The 20,175-nt window shown below is 43.9% G+C and overlaps 1 protein-coding gene across 2 annotated transcripts; it reads left to right on the forward strand.

The window, feature by feature from the left end:
• Nucleotides 1–10,208: 10,208 nt before the first annotated feature.
• Nucleotides 10,209–19,546, forward strand: LOC124479722 (coiled-coil and C2 domain-containing protein 1A-like). 2 transcript variants are annotated; one of them, XM_047038592.1, is made up of 18 exons: nucleotides 10,209–10,428; nucleotides 12,313–12,414; nucleotides 12,583–12,621; nucleotides 13,510–13,741; nucleotides 14,493–14,602; nucleotides 15,170–15,242; nucleotides 15,674–15,751; nucleotides 15,861–15,946; nucleotides 16,098–16,220; nucleotides 16,530–16,588; nucleotides 16,838–16,954; nucleotides 17,573–17,646; nucleotides 18,060–18,118; nucleotides 18,218–18,269; nucleotides 18,358–18,457; nucleotides 18,621–18,711; nucleotides 18,956–19,143; nucleotides 19,254–19,546. In XM_047038592.1, exons 2-18 carry the CDS (start codon nucleotides 12,361–12,363, stop codon nucleotides 19,276–19,278), a joined length of 1,560 nt encoding a protein of 519 aa, XP_046894548.1. In that variant the 5' UTR covers nucleotides 10,209–10,428; nucleotides 12,313–12,360; the 3' UTR covers nucleotides 19,279–19,546. The 2 variants fall into 2 exon arrangements, with proteins under 2 accessions (XP_046894548.1, XP_046894549.1); XM_047038593.1 differs by having other exon boundaries at nucleotides 12,318–12,414.
• The last annotated feature ends 629 nt before the right edge of the window (nucleotides 19,547–20,175 follow it).

Raw genomic sequence — 20,175 nt, forward strand, 5'->3', positions numbered from 1 at the left:
CCTCTGTCTCCCTTGTAATTCTTTTATTTTTATTTTTTTACGTGATCTCAGTCAGTCTACTTTACCCTCATCTCTGTCTCTCCACATTCATGTCATTTATTGATTCTGTGGTTCTCTGGACACCGAGGCTGCAGTGGCGTCAGTTTCTGCTTATCTCGTGCGCAGGACAGGACCATTCATCCTGATCCGAACTGCAGGGTGGAGCCCAGGAAGAGACCAAACTGTAGACGCAGTGGAGGTCTACAAAAGAAGACAGGTCAAACAGGACATCAATGTGTGCACAATGATTCAAAACATACACTGAACTAAATCTCACAAACACAACAATGTTAGACATCCTGCAGTCCTGTATGATATGCCTTAGAGTTGCCATGCCTCCCGGATTGTGGGAAAAGGGATTCCTTTCTCCTTACTCATCGATAGAAGGTGGATGGGGCCATAAGAAGGTGTAATTCTGCATGTGAGGTTCCTATGTGCAGTGTGAATCTGTTCTGAAATTCAAGTAAGTGGCAAAATCCTGAAGAATGCCAGAAGAAAGCTTTCTCCCTCCATAGAGACCAAGTCAGGTGCTTTCCGTTTTCCCGTCCCAGCTCGTAACTTACACGCCCTTTATGGAAGGAAAGGCGAACCTGAAACTGACCTTAATGAGGTCAAAGGTGAATCAATGATGTCACAAAGGTGCATTTACAAATCACTGGTGAGGACTATCAACTGTCGCCAGGAAGAGATATCGGGTTCATGGCAGACCCATCACTGAGGGACTACTGTGCAAAGTCTTTCAAATATGCCTCACCCTAAACTGTCTACTAGGCAAGCCATCTATTATTGATTCACTGTTATTGATTGATTGATTGATTTTATCCAGTATGTGCACACAGTTGTATCATGAACAGTACCTCTAGTATTGGAGTATACGAGTATGCCATACTAATGTGAAAATAAAATTGTGAAGAGCGGTGATACATGATGATGTATGTATGAAATACTGCTCTATGTATTGCACCTACTTTTGTTTGTATCAGTTTTTCTGTGATTTCTTTGTCAGTCAAAGTCGCCAGTTAAGCCTCAGGCATATGTTTTCTTTCATCATTGCACCACTTGATCTAATGGACTCTTTTTGCCATTATCGGATTGGCTGTTGCACATTGTCTCATTATCAAGAATAATGTCAGAATGGATGTGAGTGCACATGTCCAGAAGTACACACATACACAGTTTGTGATTATTTTCTCTAATGAGACAAAAGACAGGATTTACACTTCATAGTTGAAAATCTAAATGTCACTTAACATGCAACAAATATAGATAGTAATTTCAGCATCCAATCCAGCATCTAATATAACTATAAACATATATCCCCCTCTATTCAACACTCATTACCCTCTCACAATTATTTTCCCTTTTCTGTCTCTCCACAATCTCAAATCTTTCGTCTATGGCCTCCATCGACCCTCAATCCTTACCCATCCCCCTCTCCTTCCTTCCCGCCCTCCCTCCTTACCACCCTCCATTGAGCGCAGACGGTCATTCTATCTGTCGAGAGGTCAGTGTGGTCATTGTCAGGTGGTGGACTCGGTCAGACAAACAGACCACTGCTGCTCCCATCTCAGATAAAGAGGGTTGGGATGAGAACTATGATGCCATATAGCTCTATAGCCCTATTTTTCACTCACTCTTTTCCTTCAACTTTCCAGTCCCAGCAACAACAAAGATCTGTCCAATCTTTCTTTCACCTCATTCTAGGTAATTGCCAGGCCTGGCTCCTGGAAACAGTGGGAGAGAGTAGCTTTGTGGAGGGGTGAGAGGAAAGTGGGGGAGGGTGCATGTCTGGCCACCATGTTGACCTCATTGACCACGGCAGTACTAGCCCTGCACACACACACACATAGACACACACACAAACACCCAGGAGGTTAGACACACACACATACTAGCTAATCAATATGTAACTAAGGAAGGCTAGAGGATGAGGTCGAGAGAGTGGCGGAGCGAGGAACACTATTGAAAAAAGTGTGGATTATCAGTATGCAAGATATTACTTGGCTTTTTGATTTAAAGATAGTTTGATCTCAGTGAGCACAGATCTTCAATTTGGCCTGTATGAGCAAAGTAAAGGCACCACAAAGCATACTAAATGCATTTGTAATACCATTTCAATCCATCCTCGTTGTTCCTTTGTTTAATCGAGAAACCAAGAGGATATGTTCTTGGTCTCAATTTCCATCTTTTGATTCTCTAAGTGATGAGCGAATTGGATAGTGGCACAAAGTAAATACTAAAAAGATGAACACATGGGGCACATTTTGCTGATGAAGGAAAGGGTTAACCTCCTAGGTGATAGGAGTGTAAGAAGTGTTTCTGTGTTTGTTTATGGGAATGTATAGAGAAGAGAAGACAGCAGAACCACAGCCGTTGAGGCAGGCAAGTGTATAAATATAAATGTCTGTCTGTGCAAACATTTTAGAAAGTGGGATAAAAAGGCAGACAGACAGAGAGAGAGAGAGAGAGAGAGAGAGAGAGAGAGAGAGAGAGAGAGAGAGAGAGAGAGAGAGAGATAGAGAGAGAGAGAAAGAGAGCATGCATGCACACCAGAGGGTGGGAGCAAGAGGGTGGAGGAGGGGTAGTAAAGGGGAAAGAGGGAAAGAGGGGGAGGAGGGACAAGCCGAGCGTGCACAATTTTCATTCAAACTGACACAGGCTGTGTGTCCTGGTTTGCACTCCCTCTTCTCTCTCTCTCTCTCTCTCTGTTTCTCTCTCCTTCCTTCTTTCTCTCTTTCTCACACAGGCACGGAAACACCAGACAGCCCGCAGTTAAGTTTACAGCAGTGGGAAGAAGACATCGGAGATGTGGAGAGAGAGAGAGAGAGAGAGAGAGAGAGAGAGAGAGAGAGAGATAGAGAGAGAGAGAGAGAGAGAGAGAGAGAGAGAGAAGAGAGAGAGAGAGAGAGAGTGAGTGACTGGTAGACGAAGGACGGGAAGGAAGAAAACACAAAACAGGGAGAGGCACAGGGGAGGGTGGGATTTGAGGGAGGCGGATGGGTGAAAGATGAGAATAGAGACAGAGAGCGAGGGAACACTTTTCAATAGAGGATATGGAAGGGGGAGAAAAAAAGGGTGGGATAGAAAGAGATAGAGGAATGCAGGACAAGGGAGGGAGAGAGGGAGCATGTACAGAAAGGGCAGAGAGAGGAGTGAAACGAAGTGTTTGCATCAGGGGCTGGACACGAGGACTGAGGGGGTAAGTGACGTTTTTACCTCAAATTAATTTTAAATCATTTTCTGAAAGCATCCTTCTTGGTACTGTAATTGGTGTATATGTATGTTTTGTCAGGACTAGGGTACATAGATGGGATTTGACATGTGAGTGCACAGTCTTTCCGGCAGACATAAATATGATGTGACAATGTGTCATGGGCTGTTTGTGGATGCAGACATAAATGCATGATGCAATGCTGGGGGGAAGGTCTATGGTGGACTCATACAATGGCAATGTTTTATTTATATATAAATATATAAATACATAGACTGACATATAGATGGGTAGATCCATGTCAGGATCATTATTTTACAATGAGTTCTATTGAGGTAATTTGCAGATTTTTATTTTGATTGAATAACACATGATTGTGCCTTGTCATGTGATAGTGGTAGGGATTATTGTTTGGTATGTGTGAGAGAACGTTGATTGTATTTCTGTGAATGTGTGTACCCAAAGTAATTGGAGTACATGCTGATGTTGCCTACCATATACCATAGGATTGTGTGTATCTGTGTGAGTGTGTGTTGCAGACCCAATAGAAGTGAATGACAATTGGATTAAAGTATTGATCCAGTCTGGGGCAGGTAGACATAGACTCAGTCACCCAGACATGGGGGGATGGGCCATTACCATTCCCATTACCTCTGACATCTTCATCAATAACTCACACAAAGACACATGCACACATACTTACAAATAAACAAACACATTCAACCTAACACCCATGGAAAGACTGGGAATTCACCGGAAAACGTCAAGGCACTCATGCAAGCATCCATATTCACGGCAGCACACTGTGCACACATCCCAGAAGATTAAAATACCAATCCCTCGCTTTCTTACTTCAGAGGTAAACGAACAAACACGTGGCTAACTTGACAACCAACCCATCCCTTACATGCAAAAGCGCTAAGAAGCATGCACAACAGCAGTTCACAGTCACGGGAGTGCCTCCCTTGAACTCATTCACCCGAGGGTCATGGGTTCAAGTCCCAGGTGGGGGAAAGAGGGAGGGAGGACAAGGAAGGTGGTGGAGGAGGGGGGAGTCAGGCAGGCAGGCAGCAGGCCTGTCCTTCCTCTGTCAACCCCCTCCCCCACTTTTTTGTTGGCTCCAGCCAGCACAAATCAGTACTAAGACCGTCATCAAGGGTAACTTGTCTTCTCACTTGCTTAAAAAGCAAAAGACACACACATACCGATTATATGTCCCTAAACGAACAACTCAACACATTCAGATAGGGCCAAATACTACAAACCTTACCATGGTTAGGTGTGTGTGTTTAGGTCAGTGGTGCTAAATGTTTATTTTGGTTGCCGTTACCAGAGTTGTGCTAACAACAGGGTGTTAAGAGTCCCTCCACTCCATCACCGTCAGTGTGGACGCAATTAGCATGCTCACTCTGTCTAAAAATCTGTATGTGTGCTTCTCTGTGCTTGTGTGTGACTGTGTCTATTTGTGCATGTCAGTCTGCATGTCTATCTTTGTCTGCATACGACCATTCATTGTGTAAAAGCACACGTACCTAAACATAAATGCTGTACATCGGTGAACATATTTATATATATAAATCTATAGATATATATATATATGTGAATATGCATATCCATGTTTTGGAGTGTCTGTATGGGAATGCCTATGGATAAATATAAATGTCCTGTCTACCTGATACGTGTGTATATCAGTGTCTGTTTGTTTCTAGTGACTGTCCATGTGCTCCTGTTACGTGAGCAGTCCTGGCCACAGCCCCGCTGCAGGGGGAGAGAGAGAGAACACACAGAGAAACGGACAGACAGCCAAACCAGACAGCCACAAGCACTCCATCACTAACACACACACACAGATATACATGTATAATTACACACAGACACACATATTTACCTACACAGTCGCAGAGACGCTCACACGCACACACAAGCACACACAGACAGCCTCTCTTTCATAGGAAACGAGACCCGGTGGCCTCTGACCTTTACCATTCAGCCTGTCTGGAAATGCAGAGTCTGGAATCGATCAACAACCCCCTCCGCCCGACCCACCCACCCAGACAGCCTCTCTTCATCCCTCCCTCCTTCTCTCCTTCCTTCCCTCCCTCCCTCCTTCCCCCTCTCTTTCTCTTTCTCTCAACCCTGCGACCCTCCCTCAGCATTCCCGCTCACCCTTGACACCCATTCTCCCCTCCCCCACAATCAGAGAATGGAGCTTACGGTCTGAGGCTATGCTATTGCTAACTCAAACACAGAGGCAAAACAGCCCTCAAACCCTTTACCCCGGTTTGACCACATTCTGAACACAACAGCCCTGTGGTAAGACATAGTCAGTCTGTCAGTATGAGAGGAAGATAGATTTGAAAAAGGATTCCAAATGAGTAGCTTTATTGCTCACGTAATAATTCCAAACAGTTATTAACGCATTTGTAAATTAATATAGGTGCTATGTATTAGCTTGTTGATGCAAAATATACAGTATTAAAGGTGCACAGTGTATGTATACAGCTGTTAGTAATCATTATTCCTTCTTTATTTGTATTAATATTATTTGCAAGTCGTTGGCCAAGATATTTCATCCTTGCCTAGCCCATTCCAATTGCAGCTTATAATGTGTATATTAATACAACACAGCAGTACTGAAATAGAAATTCACTATGAATGTGAATTTTTCACTTTTGCCAATTTTGAACATAACACAGTCTCAGCCTTTCGAGTCCCAGTGAACATTCAACGCTGTCGGTGAGTTTGTGACTCAGAGAAACCATCGAGTGTTGAGTGTACCCTGCTGCTTGAGTTCACATCCTTGCACACATGCAGGCACATCATCATTATAGACCTTTGGCATGTCCACAATGAGACATGCACATGGCCATCGTGGATATGCCTACAGTCCTTCCCAAGATGTCCGCCAAAAAGGACCTCCACTGAGCTATGATGCTACTGAACAAGGTGTGCACACGCCCTGACAGAGAGGGGTCCCGGTTCACATTCATCGCTGTCGGTGGGTTTGGATGGCTCTGACTCGCCGGAAGATGAATGACAACCGTGTCCAGGTGTGACCCTTTTTTCCTCTTATACTACATCTGTCATGTCAGCTGTGACAGGAGAAGAAGAAGGATTTCCAATGCTGGAAATGTTCCTGTCTAACTAAAGACCGTTCTGTCAAACACTGATACTTTGTCAAAGGTGTACAAAAAGGTAGATCAATAAAAACTTTATTATGTAGCCGAGACCTGGAAATTGTCATGTCATATTTCATGAAATATGAGGATGTTTTCGAAAAAGAGTTTAAATGAAATATTTCAAAGCTGCGTGTCAATATGATGAGCAGTTTATGTGCTCATTTAGGTCAAGATGAATCCATAACATGTTTTTATGTATGTAAATGTGCCAGAGAGAGAGAAAGGGACAGACAGATAAATAATTCAAAGTATTAAATAGAGAAAGATATAGTGTGAAAAGCAGGAAGACAAACAAGTATTTATAGAGATTCAGAAGGAAGCGAGTGAATAACAAACCAAAGAGAGAAGAAGGATATTTGAGTTGGCAGGTGGCACAGAGCACTGTGTTCCACCCTCAAGGTGTATGAGTGTGCAGCCTCCAGAGTCCATAACATAACAAGGTCAAAGAGGAAGCATTTGTTGTGACAGACACCTCTGACAACCAGGGGAAAACCAGGCTACCAAGAGCCTCTTCTACCAACCACAAGCAAAATACTGACAATGGCCCACTCGGCAGAATTCAATATATGAAAGTGGGGTGCATCCTTTTTGTCTACTGTGTACATGTGAACAGACTACTGAGCAGAACAGAGCAACACATTTCAACCACATCAGCTTGGTACAACTGAAATTCGTCCCAGGTTTTAATTGTAATATTGATATATATAAAACTTATATGCTCAGTATCAACTTCGTGGTATATGCTCTACAGAAAGGAAGCATGCAGTTTATGGTATTGAGATGCAGGCTTTGCCTTCTCATCTATAGTCACAATCACAAAATTCGTCCTACTCTTACTTCATACATGATTCACAAAATCCAGTGTTGAAAATGAAAAACATCCAATTCCCACTTCATTAGGACCCATAATGGTGGCCATTGGTCATTACAACAATACCATTCTCCTAGAGCGTGAGAGATAGAGAGACGCATCGTTAAGGAAATAGCCTGGGGTCATCAGGGGTTACGGCGGTTCCTGGGTGAGACAAACTGCTAACGCTGTCTGGTCTCGGACCTATGACCTGTATGACCTTTCAACTATATTGGTTATCTGCCTCCATCTCTAGCCCAAGCAGCCACCACCAGGGCCCAGGAGCAATTAGGGAGCGCAGTGGTGATCACGCCACCACATGATTGGATCTTGACAGTCAGAGATGGAGTGATATTTTGAGGGAGAAGAGAGAGCAAAGGAGAGCAAAGAAACATGTGGAGTGGGGGGAGGAAGAAATCAGGAAGGGAGGCAACAATGGAGAGGAGTGAGAGAGAGAGAGAGAGAGAGAGAGAGAGAGAGAGAGAGAGAGAGAGAGAGAGAGAGAGAGAGAGAGAGAGAGAGAGAGAGAGAGGGAGAGAGAGAGAGAGAGACAGAGAGAGAGAGAGAGAGAGAGAGAGAGAGAGGGTACTGACTTGGAGGGCAAAATCATTATCTTTATAACGTCTGTCTCTCTCTCACTTTCATTCTCTCTGTTTGTCTCTTCCTCTCCCTCTTCCTCTGTCCATATATTTTCATCAATTCTGTCCCAGTGACAGAAAATGGGGTGGACAATTGAATTATGCTGAAGTCCTCTAAACCAAGCATGCTTTATCATTTTCACTCCTACTGCTCCTCTACCTACACCCTCTGTCATTTCTTTTTTATTTAGCTTTCTCTATTTAAGAATCGTATTTTTGTTCCCTTCTTTCTTTCTTTCTTTCACTCTCACTCACTCACTCTCTCTCTCGCTCTCTCTCTCTGTCTTTCCAAATGCTCTTCTCCTCCTCTTCACACCCTCTCCCCCACACACACCTTGTTAGGCCTTACCCTTGTAATCCTCATTTCACACCTGTGTCTATCTTTGCTACTCTCCTGTCTCTGTTTTTCACTCTCCTGCCCACCTCTTGCTCATTTGCCATGCTCTGTGTCGCTTCTCTTTCTCCCTCCTCTGTCACTCTTCTCCCCTCTCCCCTTCCCCCTCCCTGTCCCTCCTGCTCTCATTCAGTTTTATGATGTTTCGAGGGAAGGTCCACCCTAGTATCCCAGACCCTGGAGGTGGACCAAGAGGTCATTGTCAAGGTCAATGGCAGCAGCTTCATCCGACTCAATACTGTCGAATTCTCTTTACTTCTTCTCCAAACAGTATGGTGGTTTGTATGATGGGAATATGCTGGGAACTGCAGTAGAAAAAGTGACCTCTGCACTTGAGCAGGAAAACACATTTTGTACAGTTTTCTGTTTCTATATTTTCATACCCTGTCATACCAACCTCATTGTCTCAAGTCCTTTTATCAAGCCCTTTAGTCAATACTCAAAGCAGCACCACCCATAAAAGCTGCCACCATGCTCTAAATCTGCCACACAAGCCACATACCCAGCTCTGGAAGGCCTTTGATGGCCTGGGTCTCTGCCAGTGGCGTGAACCACACTGAACACCCAGTAAATGGGAGTCATAACCCCTGAGAATTGAGACCACAAATCCCATACCACCTCTGTACAACTGTTTCCCATACAGAAACACACAACAATAAGAGAAGTGAACTGTTTTAATCAACACCATCTTCGTCACGCTCTATGCGAAGCTAAATAAACAAACATAAATGTCACAGAATAACAAATATTTAAATTATTTGAAGAGAAAAAACAGCATTCAAAATATTTCTATTTGAGGGAAGCAAGTAAATATACTAATATATTAATAAATGTGTAAATTTGCGGAACAGGAAGCTGACACATTTGCTGGTGGAATTACAAAAGGTGGTTTAAATACATCAATGTGATCTCACGTAGTACAATTTGACCTGGTGTTATTGCTTATTCTCCTCCTTTTCCCCCCTTATTGTGTCAGTGTAAAACTTAATAAACATGTTGTTATTGTGTGTGTGTGTATGTGTGTGTGTGTGTGTATGCATGCTAGGTTTGGAGGACTCCAGTATTTTGTGTGTGTGTGTGGGTGTAAAAGTTGGTGTAGACACTGAGCCAGAGAGAGAGCCAGAGAGAGCAGACAAGCCTTAGACACAGAGAGAAAGAGAGAGAGAGAGAGAGAGAGAGAGAGAGAGAGAGAGAGAGAGAGAGAGCGAGAGAGAGAGAGAGAGAGAGAGAGAGAGAGAGAGAGAGAGAGAGAGAGAGAGAGCAGGAGAAAGGGAAAAAGTAGCTGGAAGGCTATTATCCCAGTCTGCTCCGATGATGAACAGTGTATTGGTCATCCCTAGTCTGCACACGCACCTGGGACCTGCATCACAGAGCAGCAGTACAGTTGAGCCAGGCCACAGCAGCCATCTCAGAAGCTCCTGGTCGTAACTCACCTCCCAGCCAGTGTGTCAGGTGGGGGTCGTCTGGGAGAAGACGATACATATGGATGCTGGGGCACGACAGTCTGCCTGAGGCAGAGAGACTACTGCGTCAATCTCATTTTAAACTGTAGCCTACAAGATAAGACACACACATACACGTGCACACAATCACTACTCATGCACCACACACACACTCCTGCAATAATTCAATAGATCATTAGGCCACCATGTTTCATCATTTCAAGAGGCCAGGGTATCTTCTCTGTCATCACAGGAAATGGTTTCCATGTTTAAAAAACTTTGACTTAGTTTCAATCACCCAGTATTAATGGGTATTACCCAAAGTATCAATTAGACAAACATTTTAAGTAAATATTGGCATAGAATATGAACATGACGAAACGTTCATGTTCATTTTCATGTTCCCTGCGAACAAAGGACGAGTTTCCTTTCAGACCAATTTTTGATTGGTTACCACTGTTACCATTGGAAACAGAAAGTAGCAGGAAGTAAATTTCAATTTTCGTTGGAGAACCTGGTAATCCTCACACCTGTTTACTTTAAACAGACCTACAAAACCGTCGATTTGAAAGGTAGAAAGAGACCGGCATTTTCTTCTGGCGTCGCCCAGATCGACTGAACGCAGTTTACCAGGCGAGGTTGTAATTGTATTTTCATGCAGGTGTAAGCTAACAGGTGAGCAAGTTATACAATACCGCACATCTAACTAAAGTTACCTAACATTGATGGAGGTTATTTATGAACTGTATACCAATGCAGAAGCTTGATCCAAATTATACGATATTCACTAGTTAAATATGTATGGAATTCATAATCAATGTTATAAAGAAATTCAATTGGATTTTAACATCATAACGGTTTGACATCTCATCTACAGACCCAGTGTGCCTCCTTCGCCTACTTGTTATTTGGTGTGTTCTCCTAAATTCTGGGCTGTCTTCTTATCTTAATTGGTTGTTTTACCGAGAGACAGATTGAGCTAGATAGAGCTGGCAGGGAGCCAGACAGTCAAGTCAGCCTTAATTAAACAGTCTTATCCAACAGCCTGTTAAAGTGGTCACTAGTAAACTTTTAATTTCAAATTAGTTATGAAAATTGCAACAATCTTTCCCACCAGTGTATTAACTCCATAATTACATATCTTAAATAAACAACACAATGAAGTGTAAGTACATTTGAAACCAAGAGAGAGAGAGAGAGAGAGAGCCTATAGGCTCGTATTAATGTATGTGACACGTGTGACCTATTTTCCCTTTTAGCTTGCGTGTTAGCAGTGGGTCTGAGTCAGTGCTGCAGTCTATTAGTCTGGATGTTAAGTCATCCCCTGGTGTGACTAACATACGACTAGGACTAATACAGTGTCTGCAACAATCAGCACATCTCTGCTCAAGTGTCATCATAATGGCCAGATATCTTCACTTCGAGTCAAGAGCATTTACAACCAAAGCATAATACTACGTCTAGGCCTGCCTGTCAGTGTAACACCCCCTTATTTGACCTGGCTCCTGTCCTCTCCTCACAGTACACAAACCTTCTCAAGGACATAATGCACCTTCAGGTCCATGTGAGACACACGTCACATGCGTTGCTTTTCAGTTTTGCTGATCTTTTCTGTGGCATTCCACACTGCTAAACCTCGGCCCTCCAGGCCTAACCTTCATTGGGAACATTGGGTATGTCACGGAGTCATACACACACACCCTCTGCGATCCGTTGCGGTTGGAAGCATCACACAGTGGGTTTTACATTTATCCATAAATGAGCAAGCTTCCAGTTAAAATGTTGACCTGAGGTTAACTACTGTTATCATTGCACATTGCTTAAGACCACTTGCCAAGAAGTGGGGTACAGGAGAGCTTATTTGCAGACCATGTACCAATAACCTTTTACTTGATGTGTATTTCGTCTAAGGAGACAGAGCAGATCTTATGAAAGTTTTCCCTTTGTGTTGTACCATCTCCCCGTAATTTTAATGGAGATGAGAACCTGTATGCAGAGCAGAGTGGCTCTTGTCCAATAGGTGCTGTTCGCCAAACAAATACACACACACAAGCACCCCCACACTCAGGCTGAGTAATGAACAAGCTACTTTATCATTGTAATTTGTAATATAATAGACAAAATATGCACCATAGAAGTAGAATACAGTGTTGTCTGTATCTATTTCTTTGTGTTCTTTCTTTGGGTAGGCTGTTACCCACTCCTGGGTGTAATGGTGCATTAAAAAGAAAAAGTCATCATCCTCAATTGTTCCTCCCCACCATCTGTCTCTTTCTCCCCATCCCTCTCTTCCCCTCTTCTCCTCCTCCAATGTCCTGTGCTCTTTTCTTCTCCACCTTAACCCCTTCACATCCTCCTCCCTCCTTATCCTCTCCTCCTTTTCATCCATCTATTTGTTCTCCTTCTGTTGATCCCACCCTTTGAGTTTACCTGACCCAGAAATCTTTTCTCCCAATACACTTTTCTGTGTTCTCTGGAGAGAGGTTCTGTGTTCTCCAGTAATTCTGTGCTCCCCAGAAGTTTTGTGTTCTCCAGATGTTCTGTTTTCTTCTGGTCCAGAGTAGTTCATGGACCGGGGGAACATGGCTGTTTTGAACGACAAGGAGGATGAGGAAGAGAGGCGATAAAAATAGAGATCAAGAGGCAGATTCGAAACTATTGGTAAGTTCAGACAAGGTAGAAGAAACTAGTCAGTCACAAGATAGGGGGCTGAATAACATAACAATCAATGAACATCAGTGGGAAATGGATGACTATGTGAAACCATACTTTTTTTTTAACAAAAATGTATTCCAGTACTTACACTTTTTTCTAATCTACTTGTTTCAGACACAACTGAAGGAGTTAATGGGGGACTTAAATAAACAGGTGAACTCCTGTGACAGCACATCAAATCCCTCCCTCTGCTTATATTGGCTTACCTGGTCTGGAGTCCCACCTCCTATAGAATTGACATGTATTAGAAGGCTCTTCAGACCTCTAACATCAAGAGGGTGGAGCAGTAGGAGTCTGCAGAAATGGGAAAAGACGGGGCATGAGACAGCTATGACCTATGCACTTATATCCTGTGTAGCTAAATTGGTTAAGTATGGTGCTTAGGTTAGGGGTTGGAATCTCACTGGACCACCTATATTGAAAACATATGAACTCCCACGGTTCATTTTAGGAAAAAAGATATGTTCATTCATGAAGGTATCAAAACACCTTAGTATTATTGTAATACTCTCCTATTCGGTGTGCTCACCTGAAATACATTTATTGTGAACGTTGCAAAATGACAGCCCCACATCCCCGCCACCAATTACTTAGAAATGACTGAAGCAAGATATCACACTGACCCTCTATATAAAGTAAACGGTGGAGGCTACAGTCTTGATCTCTAAGAGCTCCTTCCCCCTGAAATGTTGTCGAAAGGAACTTTATGCTGTAAATCAACCACGTTTGATAACACACCTACAGCAAACATCATTTCACTCACACTTTATATGACGGGGTATCTATTGATTCTTATGTGTGAGACCCTTGAATTAATTTAATTATCGATAAATCAATTGAAAGTAATTATGTCTGTAAGATAGATTGGCCACTTCACTGTATAAATCTTTATTATTAGGCTTTAGAGTTGTAGATTATTCAATAATAGTACATTCAGCTGCTTTGTTTGACCTCAGTGTAAACATGGTTATGTGCTAGTTTTACCAATCACATTTCACTGTATCTATTGTATTATTTTATTGTCTGTCCCATACCTTGCAGTCTATGTTGGCATCTGTAAAGATGGGCAAGCCAATCGAAGAAGAGGAAATCCCACCGTCAGTTGCCATAGGCTGCAACCCTACTGCCCTTCAAGACTCCACTGCACCAATCACAAAGGGAGGGCTTAGGCTCCAACCTCCCTTTGCAGCTGCTTCATCCAATGACAGTGTCCTGCTCGGTACTGAGCCAGTCTCTTCCCACACATACAGCCAACCAGAAGTCAGTCTCTCAGGTACAGTTCAGTAGCACACATCAACTGTAAAGTAGGCAAAGGATCAAAGACTGCCATCATAACTCTCAGTTGTTTTATTGCACAGTTTATAGAAAACAGTAGCGGATCCCTCGTTAAAGTGGATTTCACCCCTCACACACACCTTTAGGCTAAATATAAACTTCAATAAAAAACTTCACAGACACATATACACACCTTGCACCAGTGCCAAAAAACTGACAGATTTGGCATCAAACGGTGTTCAGCCAGCCATACTTGGGAGTTGTTTTCTGAAAACCCCACTGTTCTTTATGATCCATTATACTGTAGACTGCTCCTTCCTTTTCATAATGAGACAACTATTGGCTCTCAGAGTATGACCACCTCCCCCAACAGACATACATACACACACACACACACACTTATCTTGCAGTGATTTATATGTCTCGGTGTCCTGTATCTGTGCAGGCTGAGAGTGAATTAGCTATTGATCCTGGCTTAGCCCTCTCCCACTGTGCTGGAAGACTGTGGCACTGACTGGCTGCCTGTGGTTTGTGGAGTGTGAGGACTCTCCTGGTTAAAGTAATGGAATGATGCTTTCCTCTCATACTTAATGAGGAGATGATGAATGGATGCTGGGATCTATGCAGGTTTTTTAGGACCATGCAGGCAATGGATGGAAGCTGTGAGAGTGATATTGTTAGTTCTGTGTTTTTTCCTAACTGATAACACAAACTAGTGTGTGTGTGTGTGTGTGTGTCTGTCTGTGCAGGTGTTAAAGACATGGTCTTGAGCAGACAGAGGGAGTTCAGACTGGCAGCGGTCCAAGCCAAACGGACTGGAGACATGGAGTTAGCCAAACGTTACTATCAGACAGCCAAGGTACCACACACGGCACATCCAAAACACAAACACACACATTCACGTAAACACCCGTCTGTCCAACAGGCTGAAACACAAAACGCCCTTCTGTGCCAAGCGTTATACTGTAAGACTCGGTCTATGAGCCAAGATGCCACCAGCATGCTACCAACCAACTGACTTCTTGGCATGGCACTGCCAGGCTGCCATGCCAACCTGTGCCAAACCACCATGATGAGGATATATCTGCCAAGGTTCTGGGTCACAGACATAAATTCTGTCCGGTCACTGAGGGCAAACGCTCCTCGTAACTCACCTGCTGTCTCCGAGAGAAGGAGTGTGGGTGTGTGTGTGTGTGTGTGTGTATGTGGGTGGGTGTGTGTGGGTGTGTGCAGTCCTCTGTCAGACTGGCCTGATGGATAGGTGCAACAGCATGCAAAATAATAGAGTCCATAATGAGGGCCATAAGTCAACTTAATGGTTTACGTGTTTGTTTTCTTGTGCTCTTCCTCTCTTTTTCTCTTTCTATCTCTCTCTCTCACTCACTGTATTTGTCCCTCTCTCTCTCAATCTCTTTCCTCTTTTCAGAAATTAGACCCGATGGTGGAAGCCTCGATCAAAGGAGAATGTGTGGACATCGGCTCCTTACCTCCCCCTCCTGGTGAAGCATTATCAATACAGCTATTTAAATATAACCGCAACCCACAGTTTACGAAGGCTGTAGGCTCCCTCAAAGCCTATTCTATATGCATTTCAGTGCACCGTGTGATATAATGCTGCGCGTGATCCTACGAGTTGAGCAAACCTTTGATCTGTTTTGATGGCATTGAATGTAAGCGGTTGAAAGAAACCAAAAGTTGGTAGCTCGAGCTGGTCTCCCTCTCTTCCGGCCTCCCCCTGTCACAGCAAGCCCCAGGGAGTCTCTAATGAGAAGGAGAGCAACGCTGGTTAATGGGGGAAGAGGGAGCTACCTTCTGATCAGCAGGGCCTCATCATCTCCTCTGATGTCCCTCTCTCCCTCCCCTTCTGATCTCGCTCACTCCGGCGCTCGTGTCTCTCCTTCCGATCGCCCCCTCTCTCCCTCGCCCATAGACGAGGGCGATGTTAAGAGCCAGTGTTCCCCCAAGTCTTTCACTCAACCTCACCCTCAGGGCGTTATCTCCGAGACTGGTAAGAGAGACGTTTGTTGATGTGGCCGTGCGTGCGCGTGGCGTATCTTTGTGTGTGTCCAACATGTAAATGTTGCTCTTCCTAACTCTCTCATGTGCTCCCTATAAAGCCCTTGAACAGGAGGCTGATTGCGACAGCAGCGTCAGTCCCGAGACCCACACCAACTTTGAGGGCTCCCCAACCCCCACAATCACGGTCTGACTCCCTCCTTCTACTGTCACCTACCCCGGGCCAGCTCAAGATTCGCGCCAACACGAATATTCAGGCACCACTTTGTGGTGTGTAACCTTGTTTGTGTGTCTGTCGGCCTGCTTGCCTGTATGTCTGTCTGTCTGTCCACACACAGGTGCCCAGCCCAGTAGTTCTGGAGCAAGACCACTTCCCAGACCTGTCCCCTTCCCTCCCAGTATGTTCTGAGCCCTCAGACCAGTACAGCCAGATCCTGGAGGTCCTGGATCAGCAGCATAAGGTGATTACAAGCTCCTGAACACCCACCATAACTCTAGTGAAATATTACTAATCCAACATTATCAAGGACTCCAAATGACAGCTCATGGTCCCTCGTGATATTTCTACTCCATACTTACTCCAAAAAGTGAATGTTAATAGATAGACAATAGAACATTCTGGAATCCGCCTTCTCACGCCGTTGCACCTTGTTACTGTAAGCGACTGTACAGTCGTTGCAACAGAATGTTCTTGAACAAAGTTGCCCAAGCACAGGCTGTGCTGGTCACACCCCAGTGCTAGTTTCAGTGACAGGTGTCTCCTCCTCCAGAGGTGTCTGTGTTACTGTCAGCAGTTTACCCACATGGGGAAGGTCACAGAGACGGCCAGGTCAGTGCTGCTACTTTGTTCCCTTCACACCCACCACACCGTAACTAAACAGGCCCCAAAGAGAAAAAGATACGGTTCTCAATTGAATTGCCTGCATACATAATGGTCAAAAATACACCCGAAAACTTTAAACAAGAGGACATTTTTTCTTGTGTTCTCAACTGCGAGAACACTTCAGTCTGAAAAATAAGTCTTGGTGCACTGATCTGATGTTGAAATGCAGTGTTTTATGTGTGTGTGTGTGTGGAGGTTTGAGTCCTTGGCCGAGGAGTGTGTCAGACACATGGAGGTGCTGAGGCAAGCGCAGGCGAGAGGGCAGCCTGTTCCACAGTACCTCACGCAGCAACGCTCCTTCTCCATCTACAGGTTACCATTGAACTAGACTATAACACACACACACGCGCCCATAAAAACACACAGACACTGATGAAGAATGCCCCCTCCTTTCTCCATCTCACCCTAGTGTGCTAGGCAGGAAAGTGCTGAGGCCCTCTAGTGGTGGAAACGTACCTCTTAATGAGTTCATTTTAGCTACTGGGTGAGATGAGAACCATTGCGCATTCAAGACCGATTGCTGGAGAAGTTTAATTTGAAATGATAATGAAACACTACACAGCCACAAAGTTGTGTGTGTGTGTGTGTGTGTGTGTGTGTGTGTGTGTGTGTGTGTGTGTGTGTGTGTGTGTGTGTGTGTGTGTGTGTGTGTGTGTGTGTGTGTGTGTGTGTGTGTGTGTTCGAATGTATCGACTGCTGTAGTCAGAGACTAGAGCTGAGACCTTGACCCACTCTCTTCATCATCCTGCCATTGAAAATCTAGTTGCATATATCTTACCAATCCTCCCTGACTGATGAATACCAGGCAACTTTCTGTCACACACAGACATCTTTATGAATACACACAAACACACCACACAAACACCTACGCACTTCTGTGTGTACAGTATACATCCACAAAACATGATTCATCCAGTTTTTATTCAATAGGATCATTCCAACTCTAACAGGAAGTGACATGGTATTGACGGTCATAAAAGGCATCAACCTTCCTGTTCCAGCAGGTACTTTCCATTATGACCACATTGTTGTTTACATGGAATCAATCAGGTTTTAGCATAAATAAATAAAATAGTGCTGGGCCTATGATAGGCAAACTTAAGCCAGTACATTCAAGGTTACATCTCTAAATGGGAATGCAGCCTGTGTGTTCTATGCTGAGTAGCCTAGGGCGAGTTCTTGGGGATTACATGGCACAAAGGAGGTAATCACACCAGCAAAAGTCTTAATCACGTTTTGGTCACATCACTGAAAGAATAAAAGATTCCATTCAAATTTGCATTCTTTTGTTGAATCCTTATGATTGATTAACTTATAATAACCTCGCTCCAGGTGAGTTGAAATCACTCAGTTTGTGTCTGAGTGGGTTGAACTCTGTTTTCTTCCGTTTTCTTCAATCATTGTTTCTCCCTAACAGAACTTTCTCCTATTGACATGGACGTAAGTGTGCGCTTCGAGTTTGCCTTTCCTAGTTCGGTAAGCAAATACAATTCTACACGCACACAAGCACACAGACGCACACTTAGACACGCCAGTATGTTGACCACTGCATACGTTTATGTTTGTTGGCTGTAGGAGGATGCTCAAAGGGACCAGACACGCTCGGTCAGAAACAGCACCTGTCCAGGTACGTCTGTACCATGCTATCATCCCTCACCTCCTTTAACACCGTCCATCTCTCTGACACACGGTCTTTTGATCTCTCTTTCTCTCAGAATTCAATGAGCATTTTAAGCTGCACATCAAACGAGGTCACCGTGGCTTTAAGAGGGTCATTCAGTCTAAGGGCGTCAGGTTCGAGATTATACACAAAGGGTCCGTACCTGTGCCGGTCTGATGCACGATGCTAACAAATTCTTTAATTTGAAAAGTGTCAGTTGCTTTACTTTTGTGTCTTAATAGCATTTGTGAAAGTGATTATGTTCTTTTAAAAAGTTTGCCCCTGTTTAATAGCTTTTCTCTCTTTCCCTGTTTGCAGTGGCCTGTTCAAGACCGATAAGGTCATTGGAAGTGCAATTATGAAGCTGGACTCTTTGGAAAGGCAATGCGAGACCAGACAGCTCATAGAGGTGATATCAGACATAGTGTATCTCTGTGTGTGTGTGTGTTTGTATTAGGCCATGTGCATCTTTGTGGGCCATCTGTGCTGTTTGTGTATGCCCACGCATGTACGTGTACGTGTTACCATCTGTGTGTGTGTGTGTGTGTTTTCATCGTTGCAGTTGACTGATTTGTGGTTCAGGAATAAGCATGAAGTTACCATGAAATAAGCATGAAGTACGCATGCTCACCGTAATGAGCCTAACCATGCAGGTGCTGAGCAGAAGGAAGGCCACGGGAGCGTTCCTGGAGGTGGAGGTGAGGATCCGAGAGCCCTTGGGGGGGCCGCAGCTCCACACCGTGACGGCACCATGGCTGATCCTGCACCCCCTCAGCCTGCCCAGCATGGCCGCACCCAAACACATGCCCCAGACCAGCACTGGCGGAGAGGTCAACTCCAGGTTAGTGTGCGTGTGTTTTTTAAGTCCATTTGTCTTTGTTATTTATTTGTCTCCATTACTTCTTCGTTGGTCTGTTCATCCTGTTTCATCCTGTTTTTGTTGTCTGGCAGCTCGTCCATTTGCAGGGTGCTGTAACCAGCAGCTCCTCAGAGACCACTGAACACCCCTCTCCCACTCAACATGGCCTAACCACTATGGAATACCTTCGGGCCACAAAGAAGCTTCAACACATACCATAACTAATCACGGAAAAGTCTTTAGATAAAGATGGAATAGGCTAGAGCCATCATATAAATATACCTTATTTTTCAGATACTTAATAAGAGACATATCATTTGAATGTTTTTAATGCAATAGCCAATAGAAATTAATGCACCTTATTTTTGTAGCTTATCAAAATGTATTTGTGCAGTAATTTGTCAATAAATTTGTTTTCCAAATACAATTATTTGCACTTATTTTCTGTAAAAAAGAATCTTTTCCCAAATTAAGAATCTTTCTCTGTTTTATTCTTTGCTGTTCAGTTGGCAGTGAGACGTTTGTTCGGCCTAGACGATTCTGCATCATACTCTACAACAGTAACGCCATCGCTGAGCCCAAATAGAAGCGTACTTCCACCAATTCTAACACCTCATTGACCGGCACTTCTGTCACTCACAGTCAGTTTATGATTGTCTCCTTTGAAATCCCATTCACACGGTTACCTGGCAACTCACAGCTTATGTCTGAAAAGACTTGTTAAAGCAGCATGTTGTGAAACATTGGAGACAAAATGGGCAGAACTAATGGAGTTATGAAACACATACAGTCTTCCAATTCGCTCCCTTGTTGGTCCTATGCATGACGAGGGGGATTGATTGATGATGAATGATGATGATGACGGCTGACATTGATGAGTGTGATTGGATCGTTTGAGGTGTCACAGTTGGTTTGGACGTGGAGTAATGATTGCCCATTGAAACCCAAAACAGCTTTAATCTACGTTCAACTGCCAGCATGCCATTTCTTTACATTGTGTGTGTGTGTGTGTGT

Source organism: Hypomesus transpacificus, chromosome 17, assembly GCF_021917145.1.
Source record: "Hypomesus transpacificus isolate Combined female chromosome 17, fHypTra1, whole genome shotgun sequence".
NCBI classification, from domain to species: Eukaryota; Metazoa; Chordata; class Actinopteri; order Osmeriformes; family Osmeridae; genus Hypomesus; species Hypomesus transpacificus.

Bases quoted from the DNA above. Each gene is read 5' to 3' on its own strand.
- LOC124479722 (XM_047038592.1), top strand. From the start codon at position 12,361: ATGAGGAAGAGAGGCGATAAAAATAGAGATCAAGAGGCAGATTCGAAA. The intron at 17,647-18,059 runs GTACTTTCCATT...TCTCCCTAACAG, and splicing joins CAACCTTCCTGTTCCAGCAG to AACTTTCTCCTATTGACATG. The intron at 18,270-18,357 runs GTACGTCTGTAC...TCTTTCTCTCAG, and splicing joins CAGAAACAGCACCTGTCCAG to AATTCAATGAGCATTTTAAG.